Source organism: Ctenopharyngodon idella, chromosome 13 (genome assembly GCF_019924925.1).
Source record: "Ctenopharyngodon idella isolate HZGC_01 chromosome 13, HZGC01, whole genome shotgun sequence".
Taxonomy (NCBI): domain Eukaryota; kingdom Metazoa; phylum Chordata; class Actinopteri; order Cypriniformes; family Xenocyprididae; genus Ctenopharyngodon; species Ctenopharyngodon idella.
Window position 1 is genome coordinate 24279564 of NC_067232.1, and position 25510 is coordinate 24305073.

The window sequence follows — 25510 nt, forward strand, 5'->3', positions numbered from 1 at the left end:
TGTGTGCACAGCAGCACGTTCGGGTGTTGTGCACAGGAAACTGTACCAAATAGAGCTCTCTTTTGTGTCATCATGCTTTTTCAGATCTGTCCATATGTCTGCTCTTCTCTTTGTCCCAGATGTTTACATTTTTGAACGTTTTACGAGACATGCAACAAGTGTATGCCGTCTCGCCGGTTAGATCAGAACGTTACAATTCAAATGTGCGCATCTCACGCAGGGCATCGGTTCTGACTGGATCTCTTCCAAAATCGTCCTTCCCTAACATTTTTGTCTAGTTTTTGTTCGTTGACGAAAATGTCAATAGATTTTCAATTTTATTTAATTTATTTAGTTATGGTCTCGTTATCATCTCGAAAATAATGACGAAAATGATGTGTCAATAAAATGAACACTGCTTGTGAAGATTATCATGATGAACAAAACATGTCAATCTTTTGTTGGTCAAAGAGTTTATTACCTGCAATAATACAAAAGTCAATGGAAAAAAATCCTATTGGGTTTTTGTTGAGGGAACCAGGGTGATGCTAACGTTTATGTTGGCCTACAAAAATATGTCATTGCTGCAGCGCTGCAGTCCATTTTAATTTCAAATTGTGATGTGTGGGCATTTTTTGTGTGTCTCTTTACCTCCTCAGTGCGAGATCTTCATGCTCAGGTGGCTGGGTGCTGGGGTGCAGCACACACTTGCCGCTATCAATCTCGACACGCACGTCCAGCTCAAAGTCAATGTTCCGTTCAGTGGGCGGAGCTAATCCTCCACGCTGAGGGGGTGTGTTGGGCCAGCGCTCGCTGAATAATGCAGAAAGTGCAGATGACTTCCTCTGAGAGCCCCTGAGAAACACAAATATATAGACCATCAGTTTAGGAAGCGTGCTATTGTGTTTGTCGAGTGTTGCATGCGCTGTGTGTTTTAACGCACCCTGGTCTGCGGTAATAGCTGTGCGGCCTGTCCCTGTCAAACTCGTCATCTTTGTCCGAGTCCTCTGACGATGTCGAGGAGAGGTCGTCACGGCGACTGTCATCAGGCTGGAAGGGAATGGTTGGTGAAAAGACTGCGGGTGTGCCAGGGGCACTGAACACTGAGCATGATGTGTAATGGGCAGGATCATCAATGGCGACAGACAACAGGTCCACCTCTGTCTCCTCCGGGAACTTCAACAATCAGTGAAAGCCAACAGTCAGAAGATCTGTCTATGCATCTATTCATCTATTCATCCATTTCTCTCCTAAAGGATTTACATCTCTTCAACTATGTGAGTGTTGACATATCCAGGTCACATTTCACCAAAAAAAAAAAAAAAAAAAAATCAAAAGAGAAAAAAAATAAGAAAAGTTTTACACTTTACTTTAAAAAGTAAAGCATATTTTTAGGCCCATTAAGATGGCTGGTATTACTGATTTTTAAATTGATCATTATCGCCCAATACTGGAAGCAAATCAGACATTCATTCCTTCAGTTATAATGCTAATGTTTTGATAAATTCACATAGTATTTAAAAACAATTGATTTTATTTTTAGTAAACTGTATTTTTTGTACTTAAAGCCTTTATGTATATATATTAGTGCTGTCAAACGATTAATCCAGATTAATCACATCCAAAATAAAAGTTTGTGTTTACATAATATGTGTGTGTACCGTGTAGATTTATTATGTATATATAAATACACACATACATGAATATATTTAAGAAATATTTACATACATACATACATTGTATGTATATATATATATATATATATAAAAATATATTTGTTAAATATATACATGCGTGTATTTATATATGCATAATAAATTTTTATTTTTATTTTTTTTTTGGATGCGAATAATCGTTTGACAGCACTAATATATTATAATGCATATTTTTATAAATAATCGTAACCAATATTATAAACGTATTATAATATTTGCGGATTCCTTGTTACATCTGAAATAGTTTTTTTGTCATGTGTTTATACTTTGTGTATAAATGAATAGATAAGTATTAAAGGGATCGTTCACCCAAAAATTCTGTCATCATTTACTCACCCTCAAGTTGTTCCTTGCTGAACACAAAAGATATTTTGAAGAGTGTCTGTAACCAAACAGTTGATGGGCCCCATTAACATCCATAGTACGGAGAGAAAAAAAAAAAAAAAAAAAAACTATGGAAGTCAATGGGGTCCATCAACTGTTTGGTTACCAACATTCTTCAAAATATCTTCTTTTGTGTTCAGAAAAAGAAAGAAATTCATACAGGTTTGGAACAACTTGAGGGTGAGAAATGATGACAGAACTTTAATTTTTGGGTGAACTATCACTTTAAGTAAAGTGTTAACTTTTTGTACACAAAATAGTATAGAATTTTAATGATCAGCCATTTTTTGGTCATTAAAATAATTACCGGATATTGTTTCAGACAGAATTTTAATATCAGTGTATCCCGACATTTTACTTTTAAGTTTGTAATTACCATTATACTCAATGGTGATTCTCATTGCTGCAATACAGAAATGTTACTTATTACATACTATAACACTTAACTAATGGCTGTGGAAACACTGTACCAATGCAAAAAAAAAAATGGTCCTAAAAGTAGGCTTCATGTTAGAGTTTATATTACTTTTCATGTGACTTTGTGGTGAAATATAACCCTGACATGTCTAAAAGCTCAATGGGCACTAAGCTATTTTATTGGTTCAATATATTAGATTAATGCTAATCCAAGTTTGTAACTGAAAAAAATCTACCTTTCAAAATAGAAATCCCCTTTATTTAACTGCCTAACATTTACAAATCATCTCATCAACTGTGCTTCTATTGAGATGACTGAGTGGAAGAGTGCAATAATATATCCACTGAACACTCACAGGGCAAATCTTTTGGTCAGTTAATCTATCCACCCATCCATTATTCTGTCCCTGTATCTGTTAATGTGCTCATAACCTAAACTGAACTGATTCTGGCTCAATTCAAACTGAATCTGTTGGCTGATGGCTCATAACCAGTGAGCACTTTGGAGAAAGATTTTCCTTTTCCCAATTCATGCTTTCCACTAAGACCCAGCGGAGGAGAGAGGGATGAGAAATGGAAATATGAAAAGATTGACAGATGACAAAGACATCATGAGCAATGCAAAGTATTAAGATCAAGATCCTGACATGCTGAGGAAACAAGAGCTGATTAGTAATACAAAACACAGCACAAGAGCAGTTTCAACATATGGAGCGAGGCAGTATGTGAATCAACGTGTGAGTAGAGAGACCAAGCGAAAATAAGACCACTTTCCAGCCTAAGATCCAAAAAGGCTAAAACCATTTGACTGAGAAAGATGATTTTTGATCGAGTTTTGAAAAGCAGATTTAAATTTAGCACAATAAGATTTTCATGCACAGAGATTCAGAGGTGATTTTAAGAATACGATTTGGATCGTTTTTCTTCGGTACCTTAAATACAGAGCCAGCTGGACTTGGGATTAGGTTTGGGGTGTCCATCTTAAACACAAACAGACTTATGAAAACCCCATCCACAAATGAAACCGGTATACTGAGGTATGCAGTACATGAACATACGTGTTCAGTACAGTATGTGTATACTACACATGTGGCTTTATTTAAAGGGTTTGTTCACCAAAAAATGTAAATTCTGTCATTAATTACTCACCCTCGTGTCGTTCCACATTCGTAAGACCTTCGTTCATCTTCAGAACACAAATTAAGATATTTTTGATGAAATCTAAGAGCTTTCTGTCCCTCCTTAGAGATCAAACGTAACTAACAATGTCTTTACTACCTTTCTGGACCTTAAAAGTGGTAAAGTACTTCATGTGACTCCAGTGGTTTAACCTCAACTTTATGAAGTGACGCGAGTGCTTTGTTTGTGCAAAAAAAACAAAAAAACAAAAAAAAAACAAACAAACACAATTTACCCCTTTATTTACACATTAATATTATCCAAAGCGTGTTATCGCAACAATGTCAGCTCTCATGCGAACACAAAACTCATGCGACGTGATGCTCTCGTAAACGCGCTCAAGATCTATATTTTCCTAAATAAAGTGAAGTACTTTACAAAAGTGAACTTTAACGATGTCTTTACTACCTTTCTCGACCTTGAAAGTGGTAGTTGTATTGAATCTCTATGGAGGGAAAGAAGGCTCTCAGATTTCATTAAAAAATATCTTAATTTGTGTTCCGAAGATGAACGAAGGTCTTACGGGTGTGAAACATCATGAGGGTGAGTAATAAATGACAGAATTTTCATTTTTGGGTGAACTAACCCTTTAAGTCAAGAGTGAAGCACTTGCAGGTAAAACCACTGAGTGTGTGTGGAAAAGTGTGTGTTTGTCCAAGCACACCACCGTTCAAAAATTTAAAAATGTTTATGCTCACCAAACCTGCATGTATTTGATCAAAAATACAGTAATATTGTGAAAAATTATTACAATTACTACTACTTTTTGTATGCTGATTTGGTCCTCAAGAAACAATTATTATCAAAAGTTGAAAACAGTTGTGTTGCTTAATATTTTGTGGAAACCATGATACATTTTTCCAGGACTTGATGAATAGAAAGTAAAAAAAAAGCATTTATTTGAAATAGAACTTAGAACTGTTTTCTAAATGTCTTTACTGTAACTTTTGATCAATTTAATGCATCCTTGCTGAACAAAAGTATAATTTTTGAATGGTAGTGTATGTCAAAAGCAACACTTCAGTAAACTTTACAGCTTCGTTGACATGTAAACAATGAACATGAAGATGGAACATTAAGGTGTGTTCAAGCCATGTCGTAATTACCGTAAGGATTCTGAACTTTATAAAGCCTTCACGTGCTTGTAGAACTTGTAATTACAACATGTAAACTCATAATTTTCTAAAAGCTGCGACTTGTACCACATGACCACTGCAGGTGTGTTTTCAGCTTAAAGCGGTGCTGTGCAGATTGTACGGTGTATGACATCAAAGTACCGTTAGAGCAATTCGAAAGCATACAGAGCTTTATTTGCAGTAATTAAGACATGGTGTGAATGCAGCATTAGAATGACGACAAAAAGATGCATAAAGCATTTCAAATGAACAAATATACAGAGTCAGGCACACACAGATGTATGCATGCACAATACCGTGTCGATGTTGAAGGTAACCCTTGGTGCTGGAGATGCTGCATCCACTTTGATGTCTGGCAGATCGTCCCTTTAGAGAGACAAAATGAAGTGTAACCCATCTGTGTGTGTTTGTGTATGAGAGAGAGTGAGAGTGAGTGAGAGTGAGAGTGAGAGAGAGAGAGAGAGAGAGAGAGAGAGGAGAGAGAGAGAGAGAGAGAGGAGAGAGAGAGAGGAGAGAGAGGAGAGAGAGGAGAGAGAGAGAGAGAGAGAGAGAGAGAGAGAGAGAGAGAGAGAGAGAGAGAGAGAGAGAGAGAGAGAGTACCTGGGTCTATCCGACCTCTTCACTGCTGGTCTGCCTGTTGCTGAGATGCTCTTTGACCTGCTGTTGCTGTAGCTGGGCTTGTACCCTAAACCCCATTTATCTTTCAATGATGCAGCCTAACAAAGAATAACCATTTCATCTCCACCAGACTTACAGTGTAGTAAGGCATTAATAAGTAGTAATAAAAGCAAAATCAAAGTGATTCTTACCCGCATGCTGGAGCGCCGCAGCTTCTTGCGCACATCTCGGCGGATGTCATTGACAGCGACAGATTCCAACTGCTGATAGCGCTGGATTTCCTGGTTAATAGTGCCTTCACTTGCTCCCAGTTTCCTTAAAGAGGAAAAAACAAGAATAAAACGGATTTCTTATAAGCAGAAGACAATTAATTGAGGTATTTTGGTTCTTAATGTTATTCTGACGTTACTTGAGATCGTCAATGACTCTGGCCTGCTCATTGAGTTCTCTAATGTCCACCAGGCGCTTGGAGAACTTTCGTCCACGAGCGTCGATTATCTGATTGCTCATCACTGCCTGCCTGCGCAGGTCCACAGGCTCCTGTAAGAGGGAAACTACTGTCAAAATAACGCATTTAGACACGAGACATACTTAGGGGTGGGCGGTATGACAAAAATCGTTTATTTATTAATCGTTCACATTATTTAGTTTTTGACAAATATTTAAAACATACATTTACACTTCTGTTCGAATGTTTGGTGTCTGTAAGATTTTTTAATGTTTTTGAAAGAAGTCTCTTATGCTCACTACAGCAAGGAAAAAGCATACATATCCTAAACATAATCAGTTATTAATATTTTGTTGGTTCTTTCTTGTTTTTGCATGTGTTCTTAATTGCTTTGTATGACAGAGTGGCCAAAAATGATGTCCACACAATTTGGCATGTTTCATTGCATTACATAATAATTCATTACATAAAGAGTTGTGAGGACATCGGCTGTGCGTTATGTGAGTCAGGTCTTAAAGTGACAGCAGCCTAATAAACCTGCTGCTGTCTGTCATTGTTAATCAAAGAACAAAAGACAATGCGAAAATCACTCACTGCTTTTGACTGAATAACTTTTGTAGCTTTAATAAGGATTAATCTACATTTAATTTTTAATTTATGCAGTGAAGACTGAAGTGTTTTATAACTTTATTCAATTTCTGTATATTTCCTACCTGTTAGATCAAATATTTAAAATACACTATCTTTGTTGTTTCTTAGGGCTGAAACAATACATCGATTCTCGATCGATACAATGAATCTGGATCGATCTTGATATTTTCTCTCTCTAATTGATTCTGAGCTTAGTTTTAACAGCAGATGGTGCTCTAGGCTAGTTTTTAACCGCACACTCAAATGCTCACGAAGACGACTGCTGGACAGCACTTGTGTGTGTTCGTCTGAGTCGTGTAAGTGGTTAAATATACTTGCACCTCGGCTCAGAATGCTTTTATGATGCGAGATTTGTAATTCGCTTCAACCTTTTTAAACTTTATGAATGATTATTTTAGGTTTAAGTGGTGTGTGTAAAGGAACTGGAAGCAAGCAGTGTACGAGTGTTTTTAAAGCATGTATAGTAGTGCCATCTGCTGTTTAAAAACTAGGCTCAGAATCATTTCGAGAGAGAATCGCAAAAATATCAGAATCGCTCCAGATTCTTCGTATCGTGAATCGAGATTCGATGTATTGTCCCAGCCCTATTGTTTCTACATTAATTTGGAGATTAACTGTGAAATTATTACAATATAAAAATATATTTAAAACTTTACTGTTAGGTGTGATTAATTGCAATTAATTACAGAAAAATGTGCGATTAATTAGTGTCTTTTTTATTGATTGACAGCAAATATATATATAAATATATAAATCTATATATAAATATATAAATCTATATATATATATATATATATATATATATATATATATATATATATACACACACACAGGTGCTGGTCATATAATTAGAATATCATCAAAAAGTTGATTTATTTCACTAATTCTATTCAAAAAGTGAAACTTGTATATTATATTCATTCATTACACACAGACTGATATATTTCAAATGTTTATTTCTTTTAATTTTGATGATTATAACTGACAACTAGGAAAATCCCAAATTTAGTATCTCAGAAAATTAGAATATTACTTAAGACCAATACAAAGAAAGGATTTTTAGAAATCTTGGCCAACTAAAAAGTATGAACATGAAAAGTATGAGCATGTACAGCACTCAATACTTAGTTGGGGCTCCTTTTGCCTGAATTACTGCAGCAATGCTGCGTGGCATGGAGTCGATCAGTCTGTGGCACTGCTCAGGTGTTATAAGAGCCCAGGTTGCTCTGATAGTGGCCTTCAGCTGTTCTGCATTGTTGGGTCTGGCATATCGCATCTTCCTCTTCACAATACCCCATAGATTTTCTATGGGGTTAAGGTCAGGCAAGTTTGCTGGCCAATTAAGAACAGGGATACCATGGTCCTTAAACCAGGTACTGGTAGCTTTGGCACTGTGTGCAGGTGCCAAGTCCTGTTGGAAAATGAAATCTGCATCTCCATAAAGTTGGTCAGCAGCAGGAAGCATGAAGTGCTCTAAAACTTCCTGGTATACGACTGCGTTGACCTTGGACCTCAGAAAACACAGTGGACCAACACCAGCAGATGACATGGCATCGCAAACCCTCACTGACTGTGGAAACTTTACACTGGACCTCAAGCAACGTGGATTGTGTGCCTCTCCTCTCTTCCTCCAGACTCTGGGACCCTGATTTCCAAAGGAAATGCAAAATTTACTTTCATCAGAGAACATAACTTTGGACCACTCAGCAGCAGTCCAGTCCTTTTTGTCTTTAGCCCGGGCGAGACGCTTGTCTGTTGTTCAAGAGTGGCTTGACACAAGGAATGCGACAGCTGAAACCCATGTCTTGCATACGTCTGTGCGTAGTGGTTCTTGAAGCACTGACTCCAGCTGCAGTCCACTCTTTGTGAATCTCCCCCACATTTTTGAATGGGTTTTGTTTCACAATCCTTTCCAGGGTGCGGTTATCCCTATTGCTTGTACACTTTTTTTCTACCACATCTTTTCCTTCCCTTCGCCTCTCTATTAATGTGCTTGGACACAGAGCTCTGTGAACAGCCAGCCTCTTTTGCAATGAACTTTTGTGTCTTGCCCTCCTTGTGCAAGGTGTCAATGGTCGTCTTTTGGACAACTGTCAAGTCAGCAGTTTTCCCCATGATTGTGTAGCCTACAGAACTAGACTGAGAGACCATTTAAAGGCCTTTGCAGGTGTTTTGAGTTAACTAGCTGATTAGAGTGTGGCACCAGGTGTCTTCAATATTGAACCTTTTCACAATATTCTAATTTTCTGAGATACTGAATTTGGGATTTTCCTTAGTTGTCAGTTATAATCATCAAAATTAAAAGAAATAAACATTTGAAATATATCAGTCTGTGTGTAATGAATGAATATAATATACAAGTTTCACTTTTTGAATGGAATTGGTGAAATAAATTAACTTTTTGATGATATTCTAATTATATGACCAGCACCTGTGTATATATATATATATATATATATATATATATATATATATATATATATATATATACACACACACACACACATATGTATATATGCACACATATGTATATATACATAAATGGTATATCATGGCCTGCATATTTCAACATTCGCACAATACCATCATTCCGCCCAGCCCTAGGCACAGTCATGCTTAAGAATCTTTTCCAAAATCACACAGAATATTAAACGCAGTCAAAACAAGTGTGGATCATTACAGACAAACAAAATCAAAACACCACCCCAAAAATCTGATTACTGAAGCAAAGCCAATTCATGAGAAATGCATCCCTTGGAAATGGGGAAAAAAGAAGATGTGACTGGCCAACACTCATTTCTCATGGAGAGGAATCAGATGAGACTAAAAAGCAGCAGGAAACTGTAGACTCCAGACTCGCTCAAAACATATTTCAGTTGCTCAAAACCAAGAATTATAGGCACAAATTCAGCAAGGTTTTGAGCGATTTGACTGATCTTAAAAGCAAGTCCCAACCCTGAGAGTATGAACACTATGGAGAGAAAGAATGTGACAGAGAAAGAGAGAGTATTGAAAAGCAAATGGGAGCTCTTAAGTACATACACAGCCCCAGGACAGGGGTCTGGGATGTCTAGTTCGTTCTGCATTGGCTGTGGATGACAGGCGAACACTTCTCGACTTTAGCCGAGTGATTGTGGATGATGGAGAAATATTACGACACTCAGAAGGTGAGAGGGGAGGGGGGCTGGGGCTAATGCCCAGAATGCTGTTCACCAGCCGCTTCCTGAACGAAAGTCTGGGGCTGAGATCACCTTCAGGACACTGCAAACATGGGCCGGTTTAAAACAAAGACAAACGCACACTACTACACAGACACAAATGAGCACAAATACAAAGAAGAAACTTCACATTTCATGTTCTGAACACAAAAATGACATCAATATCCAAACAACAATAAAACTGAAGAAACACACAAACAATATAAATTAAAAAGTAGAAAAACAGCCACAAACACTTTACACTGACAATAAAAGTGAGCCAACAAATGTTAGTGACATAAAGAGTGCGAGCTCTGACCATGTGTATGGGGGGGGACATGCCATCGCTCTCGTCCTCGTCTGACAGGTCAGCCATGTTGACTGAGTTGAGGTCAGTGATGTCATCGTTGTCCTCTTCACCAGTCAGAGAGGTGAGCGTGTTACCCAGAGCATTCAGACGCTTGCCGATGTTGGGATCCATGTGCACATCGATACCACACATCTTCCACAACACATTAAGGGTCCACGTCCCTGCGCTGCTGCTCTCTGGAGTATTGAAAGGTTTTGTTATTTAATACAGACAAAAAAGTCAAATATGAAGTCAGCATGAAATCAAAATTGGCAATGTTTACTTTCTTAATGTACATTCCTGGTCTTGCTGTGGTCATTTGATCAATGTACACCACCTTTCAAGAGACTGAGGTCAGTAAGATTTTTCTTTCTTTAGAAATACTTTTATTCAGCAAGGAAACATTAAAGGTATACTAAAGCCGCATTTCCAATTACCCGGAACAATTTATCCGAGGAACTTTTTTCCCCCAGACTCAATTCAAATAGCAAACAACTCTTACTGCACGCACCGCAACAGACTTTTAAAAACGGTGGTTGAAATAAAATGCTGCGTGGAGTCAACCAATCAAAATGTTAAAATATAAAGGCTTATAATAAGCTTACCATAGTGAATCAGGGTAAGACAAAAACACATTTTGGAAGAAGAATTGATGATATATTGACATTTAAATTTTGAACAAAAAAAAAAGTTATAGTGTACCTTTAAATTGATCAAAAAGTGACAGAATTTGTTTTGTAACATTATAAATGTCTTTATTATTTCAAATGCTGATCTTTTGCACTTTCTATTCACCAAAAAGAATCCTGAAATTGTTTTCACAAAAATAAAGCAGCACTGTTGAACTGTTTTCAACATTGACAATAATAAGAAATGTTTTTTGAGCACCAAGTCAGCATATTAGAATGATTTCTGAAGGATTATGTGACACTAAAGACTGGAGTAATGATGCTGAAAATTCAGCTTTCCATCACAAGAAAAAAATATATTTTAAAATATATTAAAATTGAAAACAGTTATTTTAAATTGTAGTAATATTTCACAATATTAGTGTTTTACTGTATTTTGGTAAGCATATGAGACATTTAAAAAAACATTAAACAATTTTACCAACCACAAACTTTTGAACAGCAGTGTATGTTAAAAGTATTCTTTTTTATTGCTGATTTTGTTTTAGTTGAATATACCATTTCATTTAGATAACTGAAGTAAAATGAATTCAGAAGATCATTTCACACATACCTGCAGAGGCCTGGCCTGTCGTTCTGGAGCAAACCTCATAAGTACCATCAGGGACAACACCTAAAAAGCCACAGCAAGTATTTCAAGAATCAGGGGAGCGTTATAGGACGAAAAATAGATACAACTCATTAACGTCGAATGTCACTCACAGGCATTCATGACCAGGTCACCTCTGACCTCAGGTTTCCAGTCATCCCAAGTTGTCTCAAACCCCTCAGCAAATCGAATGCAAAAGTTCTTAAAATGGCCTTTGCTGACCAGAGACTCGGAGGAACAGGCTGTTATTAGCGTACTCTCAATGGTTAACACCAGTGCTGAGCCATTGTCAAGATCAATACTGTGATTGGTCTAAAGTGCAGAAAAAAAAACATTTAACATCAATCATTCTGACCCATGGAAAGGGAAATATTTCAAAGATAGCAACCCTAATCCTAACCATAACTCTATAGTAAGTACATGTAGTTATTTAAAATTACTCAGTACTTATTTGAATAAGTACAATGCAACTACGTCACCTTAAAATAAAGTGTAACCTAGTTAAAGGCCTGTTCACACCAATCTGATGAGTTTAAACATTAAAAAGAATGAAAAACAGATGTATAAGTGAGGGTCCACCTGTGAGGAACTGGTGATAGGCAGGCAGATGCCCAGGTCATTGACAGTAAGCTGTAGGAAGAGAGTGCTGAAGGCCTGGACGCTGGTCTGCTGTATTGCTGGCAGTTTGTCTACCACCTCTTTAGTGGCCATATGAATGTCCGAGTTGAGAGCCAAGCGCTGTTCCTTCCAGTTATCATAGGCAGCCTTATAGTTCAGCCAGAACAGCACAGCTAAAAAGAGACATACAAATATGCAATTACAAACCAAAAAAATCCCCCCGATGGATTAAAAAAAAAAAAACTAAGTGTGGACTAACCTCTGTCAAATGCCACTGGCTGAGCAAAAACAATAGGGCGGTTGAGTGTGATCAAGACAGCCTCTTTGTCAGAGCTGCCACTGATCTCCTCCTGAAGTGCATTCCGCAAACCAATTCGAGTGCGAAAGTACGCCACCTGGTGGAAATCTGACCCCGCCTCCTCATACACCTGCAAGAGAAAGTGTTACAACAGTGAGTAACTGGTAGTGTTTTTACTAGTGCTGTCAATCAATTAAAAAAATTAAGTAATTAATCGCGACTAATATTAAAAATTATCTATTTATTTTTATAATGTAATAATTTCACATTTAATCTCCAAATTAATGTATAAAAAACATAAAGACAGTATATTTTAAATATTTGATCTAACAGGTATGAAATATCCAGAATCAAAGCAGTTATTCAAATACGTCACAGTCTTCACTGTATAATTTAGTTTAAAATATAGATTAATTTTTATTAAAGCTATAGAAGTTAGTGATTTTCTTTTTCTTTTGTTCTTTGATTAACATTAATGGCAGACTGTTTATTAGGCTGCTGTCACTTTATGACCTGTCGAACATGACGCGGATCTGCATCCTATTTTCTCACAACTTTTTGTGTTGTGTTCATTTAAGACTGGCGCCACCACCAGTTCAAAAATTCACTTTTCTAAAGGTTATAACTTTTGAACCATTTGCTCTTTTCTAATTTAGTACATCTGATTCCTCTCTTCATGCTGATGCCAATCAACATCTTACATTAAGACTCTGCCCATTACAGTAGCCACCATTTTGAAAAGTACAGTAGTCCATTTTTTCACTACTCCTTCAAATTTTCTCCAATTCTGTCCAATCTTGATCTTGATGGACCAAGCCGCACAGAACTGACTCAACAGATTTTATTAATTCATCTTTGTTCAAAAGTTATGATGTCACAAACTTAACGAGGTCAACCCAAAATTGGTTCAGAGGCTGTATCTCGGCCAAACTTTGAGCAATCAAAACCAAAATTGGTACGTGTCATCGAAACCATGATCTGAGGGTCCATACCAAATTTGGGAACAGCGCCACCTACAGTTCATGAGATCTGGAAAATGGATATTTTGGCCAATAACTTTTGAACAGTTTGTCAGATCATGATCTTGGTGTCTATGGATTCCTTGGGTCATGCCGAATCCGAAGATACCAAATTGGTCAACATCAGATGAAACATGTGTCCACCATTTTGAATTGTCATAAATTGCAATAACTTTTAAACAATTTGACATATCTTCACAAAAATTGGTACGTATCATCATCAGAATATCCTGAAAGTACCTGAGAAGTTTGAACTCAGCGGCACCTAGTGTTCCAGATATATAACGAATTTTGCAAAAACGCTTATAACTTTTGAAAATATTATCCAAAATTTATGTCTTAAGTATACTTTGTCATTTTATTCCCTGGCTAATGCCAATTCTGACGATGTGTCATCTGTCATTTCCCTTAAATGTACCTGTCCACCATATTGATGTAAACAAAAAACTTTTTTTCGCTACTCCTACAAATTTTGTCCAATTTTGTCCAAAATCGGCTCAGATGATCTTTGGACCGAGCCGCACAGAAATGACTGAACGGTTTTTTGATATTCGCTACCGTTCCCGAGATATTTGTCTCTGAATGTGACCTTGCCTCTGTTTGTTGTCTTATGTTGTCTCTGTTTGCTGTGCTGTTCTGCTTGCAGTGCTGCTCTGCTTGCTGTGCTGTTCTGTTTGCAGTGTTGCTCTGCTTGAAATGCTGTTCTGCTTGCTTTGCTGTGCTGCTCTGCTTGTCTGCTTGATGTTCTGCTCTGCTTGCTCTGTTGCTCTGCTTGCAGCGCCTTCGGGGCTTGGCCCCGCATTGCTGCTTGCAGCTATATTTATTATTATTATTATTCTTCTTCCTCCCCTCTGGGAGGTTATGGCAGTCCTATCAACGAAACATGAGAAAATGATCAAATTTGGCACACTTGTAGAGATTGTCATGAAAAGTCATTGAACCAAATTTGGAGTCTCTATAGCGCCACCACCAGTTCAAAAATTCACTTTTCTAAAGGTTATAACTTTTGAACCATTTGCTCTAGAAAAATCTAATTTAGTACATCTGATTCCTCTCTTGATGCTGATGCCAATCAACATCTTACTTTAAGACTCCGCACATTACAGTAGCCGCCATTTTGAAAAGTACAGTATTCCATTTTTTCACTACTCCTCCTTCAAATTTTCTCCAATTTTGTCCAAACTTTGGTCACATGATCTTTAGACTGATCTGCACAGAAATGAACCAAAAAGATTTTTTTTATTCATCTTTGTTCAAAAGTTATGATGTCACAAACTTAACGAGGTAGACCCAAAATTAGTTCAGAGGCTGTATCTCGGCCAAACTTTGAGCAAATCGAAACCAACATTGGTACCCTTCATCGGAACCATGATCTGAGGGTCCATACCAAATTTGGGAATAGCGCCACCTACAGTTCATGAGATCTGGAAAATTGCTATTTTGGCCAATAACTTTTGAACAGTTTGTCAGTTTGTTTGAAAATCATGATCTTGGTGTCTATGGATTCCTTGGGTCATGCCGAATCAGAGGATACTGAATTTGTCAACATCGGATGAAACACGTGTCCGCCATTTTGAATTTTGTCATAAATTGCAATAACTTTTAAACAATGACATATCTTCACAAGAATTGGTACATATCATCATCAGAAGGTCCTGAAGGTACCTGAGAAGTTTCAACACAGCGCCACCTAGTGTTCCACAGATATAATGATTTTTGCAAAAACGCTTATAACTTTTGAAAACATTTTCCAAAATGTTTATGCTTTATGTCATTTTATTCCCTGGCTTATACCTATTCCAATGATGTGTCATTTGTCATTTTCCTTAATTGTACCTGTCCGCCATATTGAAATAAAAAAATATTTTTTTCGCTACTCCTCCTACAAATTTTGTCCAAATTTGTCCAAAATCGGCTCAGATGATCTTTGGACCGGGCCGCACAGAAATGACTGAACAGATTTTTGATAATCGCTACCATTCCCAAGATATTCATCTCTGAATGTGACCTTGTTTGTGCTAGTTAGCTTAGCACAGTAATCGCTTAGCATGCTAACCAATTGCCATTCTTTCTAATGTGGTCTTCAGTCATCAGGTTAACCAAAACTTAGTTGGCATTATGTAACTTTGCATTCTAATATGGTTAACATGCTATGGAGCTTTTTTTGTGAACTCTTTCTCACACTGAAACCTCTGCTCAGCAGACTGATGAACATGTATGGCTGATTAGCTCAATGTGTTACACCACGGATCCCGAATGCTTTGCGTCGTGGGTTCGAAACTCAGTGTGACACATGCCCAGACCACATGAGGTACTGTGGCAGGAAAAGATGCAGAACTTGTGTCTGTTCTAGGCATTGTGCCTAAAACTGGTCTAACCTGAAGCTATCACATGCAATTCATTTATGTAAAAATTCGTAGTTCTTCTTCTTCCCCCCGAATGGTAGTCAATGAACCAATTGTAGGAAAATTATCAAATTTGGCACACTTGTAGTGATGGTAATTAAAAGTAATTTGACCAACTTTGGAGTATCTAGGACCAACTCTATAGCGCCACCACCAGTTCAACAATTCACTTTTGTAAAGATTTTAACTTTTGAACCCTTTGTTCCAGAAAAATGAATCTTAGTACAACTGATTCCTCTCTTCATACTGATCACATTGAACATCTTACATTAAGACTCCACTCAGTACAGTAGTGGCCATTTTGAAAAGTACAGTATTCCATTTTTTCGCTACTCCTCCTACAAATTTTGTCCAAAATCGGCTCAGGTGATCTTTGGACTGAGCCACACATAATTGACTGAACAGATTTTCTTTATTAATCCTTGTTCCAAAGTTATAATGCTGCAAACTGTGCTGTACTGCTTGCTGTTCTGCTCTGCTTGGTGTGCTGCTCTGCTTGCAGTGCTGTTCTGCTTGCTGTGCTGTTCTGTTCTGTTTGCAGTGTTGCTCTGCTTGAAATGCTGCTCTGCTTGCTGTGCTGTGCTGCACTGCTTAATGTTCTGCTCTGCTTGCGGTGTTGCTCTGCTTGCGGTGCCTTCGGGGCTTGGCCCCGCATTGCTGCTTGCAGCTATATTTTTGTGTGTTTTTGTCCGTTCCAGTGCGAAAGAGAACTCTATGCGGCCACCGCGCTATCTGAAGCTTTCTGAAAATTCTGTGCACACGAGTCGTGTGTGCCTGTCACTCAAACAGGAGATTCACAGACAGCGCACCAGTAGCGCACTGCGTTCTCTTTTGTGTCTTGTTGAGCTTGAAAGTTTTAAAAGCATTTGCATGAATAAGAGTGTGATCATACAATGTAATGCTAGCTAAAGGATGATGGAAAAAAAACAGATGCTGCGTTAACTGCGTTAAATATTTTTAACGCGTTACCACATGCGATACATTTTTTAAAATGTTAAAAATATTCATTTTGACAGCACTAGTTTTTACACATCAATTTGAGAGCACCACCTTATCAAAATGCATCCACAAGAAGAACTTTTCATGACAATAATGAATAACAGAGCATGTTTACATGAAGAAACGCTCATTTCTGTGACAGTGGCTACCTGATGTTTGACGATTTGCCCCAAAGCCAAGTTGAGATCCACATGACATTTCCCAAAAAGCTTCAGGTAGTTACTTCCTGTAGGAGTAGTTTTGCACTGAACCCGATTGGACAGTTCAAGCTCAATACAGCCCGTCTCAAAGCGCACCGCCCTCATAGAAGGAGTGGTGGCCGTCATTTGAATTCCCTACAAAAGAAAAAAAATTCAAAAGTCTGAAAAGTCTGCAGAATTCACCTTAACAAATAAGCACGCAAATGAAGTAAGCCCAAACCTTAAACGTCAGATTTAGAGAGTAAAGCAGGATTTTCGGTTTGTCGCCATCTGTCGACACATCGTGTTCATTCCACAGTGGGATTGGTTGTTCCCCTCCTACAGAGACACACACATTTCAAACAGCTGGTCAAGGAAAACAATAAAATGAAAAAATACAAATCAATAAATACAAAATGCATAACAAAATAAAGCAATAAGCCCCAAGAAGCCGTGGTTTACAGTGAATTTATAACTCCCTTAGCTGTTATAAATTCACTGTAAACCACGGCTTCACGGGGCTTATTGCTTTATTTTGTTATGCATTTAATTTGTTTTTGTTTTTTGTTTATTTATAAAACCAAAGTCCCTTGAAGACAAGTCATTTCACTCGGCGGCCATCTTTGAAACGCCTCTCGGGCATGCAAGTGCAGCTCCTATCTCTTTGAATGGGGAAACGTCAAATTGTCCAAAGCTGTTAGCTGAGCTTTCAACTAAATTTCATATTTGTAATCACCAATGAAATCTGACAACAACTGTCTCATAAATTTTGTTTTTAAACGCTCGAATCATTGGAACCAGAGCGTCTAACGGCTGCTGCAGTGACGCGATGACTTTACCAGTCAGTGAATGGCTCTTATTTAGAAGACGGGACTTATTCCGCCATATTGCGCGATGCACTTTCTCCCATTCATGCACTGTCTTTCTATATATAAAGTCTTTGATAAAACAGCTATTGACCAATCAGAATCAAGGACTGGAACGAATCGTTTTATAACACAAAATGCATAACAAAAAGCTAAATATAACTAAACTAATAAAATAAAACAAATAAATAAAAATTTAAATAGATCATCCATTTATGCTACTTGTTCTTCATCACACATACCTGACACTTTCTGGATGACCTCATTGACCTCCTTCATGAAGACCTTTTGTAGGAAGACTAGGTGGTTGAGCAAATCTGTGGTCAAGTTGTGTTCGAAAGATCCAATCTAAAAATGAAGAAAAATGCTCTATTAATTCAACCAAGTGCAACTATCTCTAATGCTGGAACAAAATGATAATCAAGCACAGCATTTAGAACAATTTCTCATTGAAAGGTCAACGGCACACCTCAGCTACACAGCGCAAGTAATTTCCCTGCAGATAGTTGCTGTATTCTGGGGCCCAGGCCGTGTCGCTGTGGCCCTCATGCTCCTGTATAATGTACTGTCCTGACATGGTGACAGGAGGCAGATTCAGGCTGGCAGTGGGGGGCATGGCCGTCACGTCCACAGGGGAAACCTTTGACTGGAAACACAGCTTATGATTGGGCAGTTCGAAAGTAAAACGCGTCTGAGCACCTGTGAGAGGGAGACAGTGAAATGTTAATCATTTGTAATTGCTCTATGTGTGTTTTTCAGGGCATTAAGGTATTAAGGTTAAAGGCACAATATGTGAATTTTCGCCACTAGAGGTCGCTAATTCAAAATAAAGGTGTAGCTTGATGACGCCCTGATTTCGCGGAATCATGGGAGGTTGACTTCACATCTACAGCTGGAAAGGAATCGGGACGGGACTCAGGCAGAAATCATGTTCATGGATGAGATTATTAACGTTACTGTAGAATGAAGAAGAGCAGGGACGAGTGCTGTTGGATCTGAACAAGGCCGCTAAAGCGATTGCTAATGAGAGAAAAGCAGCGCTTTTTTATCATATTAGATACATTTGTGTGTTGAAAGTTGTTATGGTGCTACTCTGTGTTCGCTCGCCAGCTGCTATGAGACACTTGTTGCACACTGCAGTAAGCTAGATCAATATTAGGCATGGTAAAACATGGTACTAGCTGTAAATCAAGAAAATGAGATTTAAACAACAAGACTTACTGTGTTGAGCTATATAACATGATTAGTTTTCTGTCGATGATTGTATCCAAACAGTTGCTCACCTGTCTAATAAAACACATAATATATTAAAGCGTCTTTGGTGTTTCCATGGTTTCTACAAAATAAAACCGGAAACCTAAGGTAACGCGGGTATGATGTCATTGATAGGCGATGCGTGGACATTGTCCTGGTTAAAATTGCGTATTTCTCTGGATTTAAATATTCTTGGAAACATTTGGGATATTGTACCCAAGTCAACAAAATATATAACACTGTTCTAGTGATTTTTGGATATTTTAATCCAAAAATATTACATATTGTGCCTTTAACAAATGCGCTTGTGGAATTGTGGATACCCGTCATGCCATGGCTCTTCATGCGACCCATCTTGTATTCTGCTTTAAGAGAGGGCAACAGGGCTGCACCAATAGTGATCCCGTCCAGCATAGCGCTGAATTTCAACACGATTGGCTTCTTCTCCAGTCCCTCGGGCAGCTGAGGAAACTCACTGGCCTCCACTGGAGTTTGATTGACACTCACTTCAGAGGGCTGTGGAGTAGGCGTCTCTTCTCGGTTGGGAGGCGGGCTGATATAAACAGATTTGAATTCAATATCGGCAAAATAAAATCATTATAGTTGTGAAAATAAAGTGAAGAGGTTTGCCTCACGTGTTGGAGGGCTGACGGATGAGGTCTGAAATCTGTTTTGAGAGCTGATGGGAGCTGCGGACCATCATGCTGTGCAGCGTTGCAGGGTGTTGCGGGATGTTGATGAAGATAGCGCCCACTTTAAATACTGCAGCATTATTGGTCTTCAGCCCACGCTGTGCGCTATATAAAGCCTGGGACTTTGCGATGTTACACTTCACCACAGTCCTAATATGCAAATACACACAAACAAAAGGAACTTACTACAATTTCTCACTTTAAAATTACAGCCTGTATGTTACACCAAGCAGTAACAAAACAATGTCTGTGAAATGTCTAGACAGACTTTGGCAAAATGTACAAGTGAAATGTTCATGTGGCTGGAAACGAGGCCTTGTATATATGGGAACTGCAAGGAGAGAGAGATCTAGATGGATTAATAGAAAAGAGGAACGGGAGAGTTTCAGCGCCTGATAGCTTGACCATGGACTGTTCATCTGATTCATACTGCACACAAAATTGACAAGCTCCAATCAGATTGCCTGACAGATTTGCAACTAGATCCTTCAATGAGCACCTTTGAGGAGGAACTAATCACTGGACTGGACAGCTTTTGCCAGGTTTGAAGTATTTAAAAGATATTCAGAGTTTTGTATGAGGCACAGAGCAGCACATAAACTCAATATCCACGAGCAGTACTTTATAATCTGTTTTCTGTTCTGAGTTGCGAGTCTGTGAAATACTCTGTACTTATTACTTTTAGAAGAACAGAGTTAAAAATGTCACATATTTTTGGTAAAACTGTTCTCAAAGACCACCAAGCCAGTCTATTATTACTGCATCAATAATTTTTAAATAAAACTGCACTTAAACATCAATAGTGTCAAATGTCAATAATGTAGCAATGTAGCAAAGTCACTTTCAAAACAAGCAGCTTTCTGTTGGTGAACGCGGCAAAATCGGGTGACCAACTTGGACCCGTTGCGAAATCCGTGTGGACATCTTTCATCCTAATGTGAAATTACCGGTCACGTGAAGTCCTATTGAAATGACTGGATTCTCCCTCAAAAATTCACCAATCACTGGTAATTGTGACCGCATTAAGTGGGAGGATCTTGGTCAGAATTAGGGCTGCACGATTAAATCGAAATCGCGATTTGGCAAAGGCGATTTATCACGATTTTTTTTATGCACAGCTTGTCAGTGAAGCACAGCTCTGTGCTCAGTAAGAAATGCTGCTCCTTTTGAAAGCCAGAGGGCGATCTCGTGCAGAAACTCCAAATATGCCCCGCCGCAGAAGTAATATAATACACGTCCTTCCAGGAAATCCCTATGGGTATCATACTATCACTGTAGCTGAATAAACAGAAAATTGAAACGCTTTGATTGATTAAACATCCTTAATAAAACACACGGCTACGACAATATATGGTTTATCTGAGTTCTTCAAGCCTTTTCTGGGATTTTCATGATAATAAAGTGTTTATAATGCAATGCTAATCGACATAGCCTTTCTCACTGTACAGAATACAATGATATAATATATTATGTGCCTTATTCTGTGTAAGAAGCCACATCATCTCACAGAAGGATGTTATTTCAAACACTCGACTGACATTACGAGTGACTTTGGAGTAAAAACATGTTATTAAATGTTTTCTTTTGTTGGACAAAAGGTTCATAAATATGGAGCCCCACACATGACATGCAAGAAAAAAAAAAGTAAATCCTGCGGACGATTTACATTTCATTCCCTTAATTTGCTAAATTGTGCGCACGATTTACTATTACTATTTAGTACTATTTTCTATTACTATTTCTTACTATTTCGTACCCTTAATTTGCTAAATTGTGCGCACGATTTAGCCTACTGCTTTTTCCTACATGTCATGTTTAGAAAGATGTTTGACGCGTGTTGCTTTTTCAAATGCACGTAATATGCGACTCAAACTAGCAGTGCTTTCAGATGGAGCAGCATTTACTACTGATACAGAGACGTGCTTCACTAATAAGCTGAGCATACATTTATTTTATTTAACTTTTTTTAAATTCGCAGCCTTTGCGATTTCATATATCGCACTAAACCAAATGGTTTAATCGTGATTTAGATTTAATTTCAAATAATCATGCAGCCCTAGTCAGAATAACCTGTAAAGTGGACCAGACTTCATGCCAATAGTCAAGAGCCTGTCTTAGTGACACTAGGTAGTAGAAAACCACTCCCATGTAACACACTGACAGCATTTAGCAAGTAAATATGACTCGAAAAATAGTGTCATGAGGATGTTATGATTTCACTGACCACTGTTTAAAGACACTATATGCTGTGAAGCCTTTATATGAGAGAGCTGTGGAGGATTAGAGAGGGTATGAAATGTTGTGATAGTAAGAGTGAACAGCTTGTGCAGCTCATATGATTGACATATGGAAGGGACTGTGAAATCCAAATATTATGGAGATGTTATGAATGGTCATGGAGAAAAGGACAGGGTTACTGAGGAAACTTTGACATACAGGAACTCCTGCTTGGTTGTGCTGGTAGGTGAGGTTGGAAAATCCTCTAGTCTGCCAGTGAGAGAGGCAGAAAAATACAAAAAGATGACAGATAGAGAGAACAGAGGAGAATAGAGAGGAGGAAGGTAGAAGAGGGGAAAGTTATCCACAGAAAAAACATTTCGAAACTGTCACATATGCTGTGATAAATCTGTACTCTTAAAAAGACATTGGAAAGAGAGACCATCAGAACAAAAGCAGATCCAAGAATGGCTTTTAACAACTTTAAAATATGACAATCGCAGAGAATGTGCTAGGAATAAATTACATTTAAAATCCAGATTCAAACGTTGCATTACAAAGGCTGCATGGCTAAAACTTGAACCGTATTTTACATTTCTAGCTAGGGTGATGTGGGTCGTACCCAGGATAGTGCTATACAGTTTCTAAATTGTGCCTAGTTTTTAGTTTGCTGCCATGTGGTTGCTAGAGACATAGACTCTCTATGACAAGCTGGTCTCTAAATATACCATTATTCAAAAATTTGGGATCGGTAAGATTTTTTTTAAAAGAAATTAATAGTTTTATATAGCAAGCATCCATTTCTGTTTCAAATTATTGCATGACAATAGATGCAACATTGATAATGTTTCTTCAAATCAGAATATTAGAATTTTTTTTTATTCAAATCATTAAAACAATCTTACGGATCCCAAACTTTTTAACAGTAGTGTTTGACTTAGGTCCCTCATTTAGCGAAAGGATATCAAGTCTTGAATTTTTGTTCATGTTAGTATTTAGTCAGTCAGTTGATATGTCAGACCGATAAAATTTAACAGAGCAAATATTAAGGCTCCACAGAAATACAACGTTTACATTCTTCAGGAAAGTCAACCTACCAATGGCTTAAAGTGTTTTGCATTGGACATAATTATAGAAAGACAAATTACAACACTTCAACGTAAATGGATTTATATAAATAAGGACAATGATATTTGAAAGAGCACTCAATAGGTCTTAAAGCCTAGTGTAAAGGGAATTACTGACTGTATGTCTGGTGTGATTCCTTCCAGAAGCACAATGTTCACACATCCGATATGGGCCGAGGCACAGGTCTCAGTCATCTTCTGATGGAGAATGTCTGCAGCAAGAGAACAGGAATTACAGGATATTTCATCTGCAAGGTTTTAGTTAGTGTATAAGATAAGATTTTAATATTTTAAAGTATGTGAATGCTGTTTGCATTACCTTTCATTTTCTCCTTTAGAGTAAAACTGCCATGTATTTTCTTAAGCTCCGCCTCCATAGTTAGTCCTCCAATGTCTGCTTCCAGATGCGTGCGGTTCACCATGCCAACGCCAAACACGATCAGCGTCACATGCTGGGGCTCAGAGCTTACTAAACTCCGCCTACGACCCAGCCGACTGGGCGGCGTCTCGCCCTCCGATTCAAACACCAATCGACATGGAGGATCCGCAGGGCTCCGCCCACCCTCTGAAGAGCAAAAATAAACAGTTAAATAAGCAAATTTGGCCAAAAGCAAAGATTATTATACTAGCAGATATTTCTGTACCAGTCAAATGACATGACAGTGTTTTCTCTCTCTAAATTTCATTACCACAATATAAAAAAAGTTATTTTTACCATAATGTCTAATAAAATAATTAGATAATTTAAACTAGCGTTGTCAAAAGTACTGACTTCGGTATCAAGCCGGTACTGAAATTTAAAAAATTTGACGATACTAGCATTTCCTCCTAGCATTTTGAGCAGATTCTTAAACACCTCTGATTGGCCATTGTGTTCATGTGTTCAACAGATATGTCTGTGATTGGTTACAATGAGCAACACTTCAAAAAAATGTTGCAAAAAGACATCTTTGACGCTCTTCATCGAGCGCTTACACAGATACACATGAGAGCGTTTAAAAACAGGCGTCTACCCTAATATATCCGCTGATAGATGGATCCGCTGATAGACACCTGCTTTCAAACGCTCCTGTGTGTATCAAGATGTCTATTAGTTATATATCATGATGCAATAATCTGCTGTAGTGCCTTTTAATATACAATTATTGTAATAACAATCACTGTATCCACGAAGGATAATACTTATTACTATATTACAGAACTGAAAATCTAATGAGAATCTTCTTTGAGAATAATGTAAATTTAAACTAAAAAATACCTTTAATAATTTAATTAAATAATAAATATAATTATTACAAATTTTCAAGAAAATAATAGCCAAAAATAGGCTTTATTTTCTTATTAAATTATTATATTTTCATATTATTTCATTTTTTTTTCTTTAATAAATTAAAAAGAATTAAAATGAACAGTTCATAACAAACGCAGAGCAGGAAGTCCTACCTGAGAGGGCATTATCTTGGTTCTTCTCCAGGATGCCTGTGGGGTCTGATATTAGCGAGTAGAAATTAAGAAGTTTGTACATGTTTTGCCAGCACTCAGCTGACGGCTCGCTCTGTTCTGACACTGTGATGGAGTCCGAGTCATCCATCTGAATGGTCATGTGGTCCGCAACATCACGTGAACCTTTCCGCGATACTTTTGACGTCCTTCGCTCTGAACGTCCCAGCGTCCCCCTTCCACGAGGCTCTCGATTCCTAGTCAGTGTGTCCAGGCCTGGCCCGACTACAGTGCGTTTGCCCTTCTGAGTGCCGAGTCGAGCAGCTCCATTCAGGCTCCCACGAGAACTACGGCTGAAATCAGACGAGCGGAATTCCCGATAAGGCCGTGCCTTGGTGGGCGTGGGGGAGGAGGAGCCGGCAGTGTAGCGATTGAGTTTGATGTCAGTCTGTGTGGCTTTGATGTCATCAATCATCGTGCTGAACTGGTGAATGAGGCGGACCAGGGCCATATCTACATGCTGGCGAATCGCCTGACAAGCGAGGGTAAAATGGCAGTGCACGCTAGCTTGTGGTCTCCGGCTCAGCTCGTGGAAAGACAGCGCGCTGGCAGAGGGAGGGGTGGACATGCACTTCTCTAGCACGACTGCATTCAAACTGAACGTCTCAATCATCAGGGCGGGCTTGAAATCAAGAGGGGGGAGATTTACCATACCCTGCCTGGAACACAAAAACAAACCATACTAAAATTAGTGATATGCAACATTATGACTGTTTGAGTACTCCATAGGTAATAGGGTTGTCAAAAGTACCCACTTCAGTACCAATTCGGTACTAAAATTTTAGTGACGATACCAGCATTCCCCCCCAAGCATTTTGAGCGCTGTTGAGGGGATTCATAAACACCTCTGATTGGCCACTGTGTTCATGTGCTCAACAGATTTGTCTGTGATTGGCTACAATGATCAACGCTTCATTTGATGCTCTTCACCGAGTGCTTACACAGATACACACGGGAGCATTTGAAAGCAGGCGTCTATCAGCAG

At 38.2% G+C, this 25510-nt stretch overlaps 1 protein-coding gene across 13 annotated transcripts in view; it reads right to left on the bottom strand.

Moving 5' to 3' along the window:
- Positions 1-25510, bottom strand: part of kiaa1109 (KIAA1109 ortholog) — an 85725-nt gene that overhangs the window by 15938 nt on the left and 44277 nt on the right. For 5 of the 13 annotated variants that reach the window (XM_051917454.1, XM_051917450.1, XM_051917453.1 and 2 more), the window contains exons 46-69: positions 24469-25184; positions 23345-23590; positions 23144-23237; positions 22118-22168; positions 19625-19831; positions 19313-19542; positions 18205-18434; positions 17978-18083; positions 17111-17208; positions 16840-17025; positions 13881-14156; positions 12229-12397; positions 11931-12142; positions 11465-11663; positions 11316-11375; positions 10044-10270; positions 9570-9788; positions 5838-5968; positions 5620-5743; positions 5411-5526; positions 5107-5176; positions 3428-3475; positions 923-1155; positions 631-834 (exon numbers count right to left, since the gene is read on the bottom strand). In XM_051917454.1, the coding sequence (XP_051773414.1) occupies positions 631-834; positions 923-1155; positions 3428-3475; positions 5107-5176; positions 5411-5526; positions 5620-5743; positions 5838-5968; positions 9570-9788; positions 10044-10270; positions 11316-11375; positions 11465-11663; positions 11931-12142; positions 12229-12397; positions 13881-14156; positions 16840-17025; positions 17111-17208; positions 17978-18083; positions 18205-18434; positions 19313-19542; positions 19625-19831; positions 22118-22168; positions 23144-23237; positions 23345-23590; positions 24469-25184 (4452 nt within the window). The remainder of the gene's footprint in view (positions 1-630; positions 835-922; positions 1156-3427; positions 3476-5106; positions 5177-5410; positions 5527-5619; positions 5744-5837; positions 5969-9569; positions 9789-10043; positions 10271-11315; positions 11376-11464; positions 11664-11930; positions 12143-12228; positions 12398-13880; positions 14157-16839; positions 17026-17110; positions 17209-17977; positions 18084-18204; positions 18435-19312; positions 19543-19624; positions 19832-22117; positions 22169-23143; positions 23238-23344; positions 23591-24468; positions 25185-25510) is intronic. The other 8 variants (XM_051917461.1, XM_051917459.1, XM_051917456.1 and 5 more) reach the window with 7 other exon arrangements.